Genomic DNA, 5,010 nt, shown 5'->3' with positions numbered 1-5,010 from the left:
CCGAGAGGAGGGGGCCGGCGCTGGCACGAGGGCACACAGAGCTTTCTGCTGCCGGCTCCGCGGAGTTCGGGTCGGTTCCTCCAGCCCCATCCTGCCCCCCGGGGGCCGAACGCTGCCGGGCCCCTTCCCCAAGCCCTTGTTCCCGCAGCGCGGCCCCACACCTCCCGCTCCCAGGCCGGGTGTCGGTGTAAACCTCCTCGGACTCACCCCGCACCCGGCCCCCTCCGTGTCGCTGCCCTTCTGCAGATCTCCGCGGGTCCCCCACCGAAGATGCCTCGCCCGGGCAGAAACACTTACAGCGACCAGAAGCCTCCCTACTCCTACATCTCGCTGACCGCCATGGCGATCCAGAGCTCCCCGGAGAAGATGCTGCCCCTGAGCGAAATCTACAAGTTCATCATGGACCGCTTCCCCTACTACCGGGAGAACACGCAGCGCTGGCAGAACTCCCTCCGCCACAACCTCTCCTTTAACGACTGCTTCATCAAGATCCCGCGCCGCCCCGACCAGCCGGGCAAGGGCAGCTTCTGGGCGCTGCATCCCAGCTGCGGGGACATGTTCGAGAACGGCAGTTTCCTGCGCCGCCGCAAGCGCTTCAAGGTGCTGCGCTCGGAGCAGCTGGCGCCCAGCAAGCCGTCGGACGCAGCGCAGTACCTGCAGCAGCAGGCCAAGCTGCGCCTCAGCGCCCTGGCAGCCTCCGGCACCCACCTGCCCCAGATGCCCACCTACAACCTCGGCGTGTCCCAGCCCTCCAGCTTCAAGCACCCCTTCGCCATCGAGAACATCATCGCCAGAGAGTACAAGATGCCCGGGGGGCTTGCCTTTTCCACCATGCAGCCCATGCCTGCCGCCTACCCCCTTCCCAACCAGTTGACTACGGTGGGCAGCTCCATCGGTACGGGCTGGCCCCACATGTACAGCTCCGGCATGATCGACACCGCCACCCCCATCTCCATGGCCAGCGGCGAGTACGGCGCCTACGGCGTCCCCCTCAAGCCGCTCTGTCATGGTGGGCAGACGCTGCCGGCCATCCCCGTCCCCATCAAGCCTGCCCCAGCCGCGGTGCCGGCCCTGCCTGCCCTTCCCGCGCCCATCCCCACCATCCTCTCGAACTCGCCACCCTCCCTCAGCCCCACGTCCTCGCAGACGGCCACCAGCCAGAGCAGCCCGGCCACCCCCAGCGAGACTCTCACCAGCCCGACGCCCGCGCTGCACTCCGTGGCCGTGCACTGACCCGGGCCGCCCGCACGGACTCCGCCGCCCCTTCTCCCGGAGTTTTCCCGGATCTCTCCTCCCTCCCTTTCTCCCGCTTCTCTTCCCCTCGAGCGCAGGCAGCTCCCGCGGGCAGCCGAGGTGTTGCCGCTCGCCCGAGCTGCCCTCTCCACTTCGCCCCTCGGCCGTGCCCTCCTTAGAGGCTCGGCTCCTTTCCCGGCCCTGAACGTTGGTTTCTGCTCTGCTGGGGCAAAACGCACCGGCCCGGCCCCGCTCCCCGCCGGTAGAAACTGCCATGGGCACCACTGGTTTTCCCGAAGTACTTCAGACATCTCCGGTTTGCCTGGACCGGGCGAACCAGGCCAGGCGCTACCTCCTGGCCTTCCTTTGTCTGCCAAGAGCGGGGCTTACGGAGGACCGAGCTTTAGACGCACCAACAGAATGAAACGTCTGCAGTCTCACTGCAGGAGAGCGGCGACGTTTCCAGTCTCCGAGCAGCAGACGCCTGGATCGTGGAAAAGCCGGGAAGTGCCCCGGACCTTTGTGCGGTTGGGGTCCGGATGGGCGGGAGCGCCGAGGGGGGAGGCTGCGGAGCCGCAGGGAAGGGGCCCGGATGGGGATCCCGGCGGTAGGTCCCCCCGGCTGCGGCGGGGCGCCCGTTTACCCGCTCCGTGCCCGTTTTGTTTACAAAGCACCTCTTCGAATGTAAATACTGAACTTGCAGCTGTCCTGTAAACCGACGAGGCCCCTTCGCACTACCTGTTGTAATGCGGAGGTTTACGGTAGTCTTCAGGTGGAAGAGAAAGAGAAGTTGCTTTGTCTGTGCACTTCTGGTTAACGGGAAGGTTTGGGGAGCTGAGGGTTTCTTGGCTTTTTAAATTTGGTGGCTATTTATTTCCTAGCTTAAAACCGAACAACAACAATGGTAACAATTGAAAACCCAAATGCACAAACCAAACCCAACGCCAGCCACCAATCACAATCCGGCACGGCTTAAGGAAAGCTGCTGGAGTGACCGGCAACACGGCAGTAGCAGGTACAAACCGCGGGGCCACCCCTGTTGCTGGTGGGGCTTTGCAGACAGAGGGGGCTGGGGGACCTGTACATGTGTGTGCATAGGAATGGTTCTAAAGCGTGTAAAATGCACTTTTGTTTGATATACTCCTTCCTAGTTTTAGGTAGTTTGCTGGAAACAACTGTTGTTCTGTTTGTGAACTGCTTAAGAAAAAAAGAAAAACTAAAAAGAAAAAAAAAGGAAACCCCCCTCACAAACGGCATTAGTGTCTATTGGAATTGTAAAGGCGTTTCTTTTTCACCTTTTTTCTGTACAGAATGAGCATGGCGTTTTAAATCTTGGTGTTCTTGTTCCCAGCATGTGTGTTTTAAGACAAAAGTTAAAAAATGTCTACGTTAAATTATGAACCTAGTCGTAAAATAATATTTTCTCATTAAAATATGGAAATGCAGATTTAGTTTCTTATTTGTCTTTTTAAAGAGTTTACACGAGGGAAGTCGAAGCATTCGTTCATAGGAATGAAGTGCCAATATCTAGACCATATGAACAGCCTTTCAGGGAGGTTACTATCAGTGTCGTTATTCACATACCAGAACACGCTGGATAAAACTCTCATTATCACTGGCTTACAGAAGAGGTGACACACATGAGCATGTTCTGGGAGTTCTGTACCTATAGAACTATACATATATCCATACGCACACACGAGTTTGTGTCCTATACAATTAGACTGCATATAAACACTGATCACATATACTCCTGTGTGGATGTGTATTTATCACCTACACACACCCAATTAAATTTTCTGTAAAAAGTATAAAATAGTGCTTCTGCAATGCAGAGCAAACATCAAAATCTGTAAAGAATTAGATGCTTTCAAAGATTGAGAACACTGAAATTTTGTCAGCTGGGCTTTTTCTTAAAAGTGGCATCTCGAAACCTTGCTCGGGTACCGGCGAGCTCCCGCAGCCTTCTACTTGTCGTTAAACCACCTCAAGCCAGGCAGCCACAAGCCAGACAGTCACTCCAACCCCTGCTATCAATGCTCTGTCTCTATAGATCCTGCTTTCCCAAAGCGGTGGGTTGCAATCTGTAACCCTCACAATTATTCCCGGTTTTCCCTAAGCCAACAGCCAGTCCCTTTTACCAAACCGGATTTTACAAGGATTCCGCAACCTCTGGCAGTGACAGACGCGATGGAGGGAACCGGTGTGGCGGAGGTGTGGTGCCGGGCGCGCAGGTACGGGACCCCTGGACACCTGAGGGGTCATTAGAGAGGAAAGAACGTTGTGTGGTGCCGCGGTGCTGCGGGGTCTGCCCCTACCCGAGCTCTCGGAAGCCCTGAACCATGACCACGGGACATGCCCGTTTCCTCACCACGGACCAAAGCCTCGAGATTAACGCGGAGGGTGATGAATCCGGTTGCCACCATTTTATTTTGTTTTCTTTCCAGAGAACGGATCCCACACACAGAAAAAAGGTGGAAAATACATGAATCATTGGGCTGATTAAAATGCATGAAGCTGCTAAAGCTTGTCAGATGGGGAACAACTGAACTCATTCATCAAGTCCAGCCCACGATTATATCAACAAGATCAGCTAAAGAAAGCATTCACAACTTATCGCCAAATCAATGGACACATAACTCGACAAACTTTTCCTAACCAAGCTGTGATCCACATTTCTAGACGAGGAGGACTCTTTTCCTCCTTCCTTCCTTTTTCCCCTTGTAAGATCTAGCAGTTAGAACAAATCCTCACTGATGAAACCCGAGCTCAGTAAGAAGTGAAACTGCACTTTCAGGGTCTTTTTTAAAAAGACACAGTGATCAGGGGCGATAACGATCTGAAGAGATCATGCCCCAACGGGAAATAGCTCCAAAAGGCTCACTGTCTTCCTCGATACGTAACCCGGTAGCAAGACTTGGCCAGAACTTTTAAAGCGCCGTTTTCCTCTTCCTCTCTCTCTGTCCAAGCTCGGGACCTCCCGGCCGCCAGCGCGCATCCTTACGCGCTCCCCGAAGCGTTGCGCTGCTTATTTCAAACAAATCCGCGGCTCAGAGCTTCACTCGAATTTACTGCTCCTGCTCGTTCAGTTTCCCTGATGGCTCAAGTCCAATGTCAATACACACGCGGCTGCAAGCCGAAGCCAGGGAAGGGGAGCGGGGGCGACAGCATCAGCGCGGCCGAGCCCTCCGCCGGGTTTCGGCATTTCGGAGGGCCGGGGGAATGCCTTTAAGGTTTATTTTATGCCATTATAAGCACTCATGCATAGAGCCCATTCCTTCTAGGCAAAAGCTCTTTCCTCCCGGAGGATGGGGCTGAGCCCGGCTGTGCTCGGTAAACCCGTAGAGCCGGGTTGCTGCGATCCCGTCAGTGATTCACGAAATGGGAATCCTTTCTCCTCGGAATATTCCTTTTTTTCCTTTTTTCTTTCTTTATTTTTTGAGTCTTCTCCCCCCGCTACGTGTGACAAGTTCCCCCTCCGAACTGACCCCTCTATCGAGGTGTTTGCGAGCAAAAGCGGGGCTGTGGCGAAGGAAACAAAACTGAGCAGCTTCATTCCAACAGGCCCCCACCCCCCAGCGCCGAATTAGCTCGCAATCTTAATATAAATGTCACTTTGTGGATTGTGGTTTTTTGTTTTGTTTTTATTAACAAAAAGAAGCCGGGACTGTGAAGCCTTGGAGGGGTTGTATTTGTTTTCTTTTAAACTAACAACAAATTATCTAATTAATATGTTTCAATTACAGCATGAAAAAGAGAGGCTTTGGACCGCCTGCA

General features: G+C 54.5%; 1 protein-coding gene across 1 annotated transcript; it reads left to right on the top strand.

Moving 5' to 3' along the window:
• The first annotated feature begins 270 nt into the window (after nt 1-270).
• Nucleotides 271-1,233, top strand: FOXB1 (forkhead box B1). The gene has a single exon (XM_034066397.1). The coding sequence runs from the start codon at nt 271-273 to the stop codon at nt 1,231-1,233; it is 963 nt and encodes a 320-aa protein (XP_033922288.1).
• Nucleotides 1,234-5,010: the final 3,777 nt, after the last annotated feature.

Source organism: Melopsittacus undulatus, chromosome 9 (assembly GCF_012275295.1).
Source record: "Melopsittacus undulatus isolate bMelUnd1 chromosome 9, bMelUnd1.mat.Z, whole genome shotgun sequence".
Lineage (NCBI taxonomy): Eukaryota > Metazoa > Chordata > Aves > Psittaciformes > Psittaculidae > Melopsittacus > Melopsittacus undulatus.
This window is presented reverse-complemented; position numbering and strand designations above follow the sequence as displayed.

Bases quoted from the DNA above. Each gene is read 5' to 3' on its own strand.
- FOXB1 (XM_034066397.1), top strand. From the start codon at position 271: ATGCCTCGCCCGGGCAGAAACACTTACAGCGACCAGAAGCCTCCCTAC.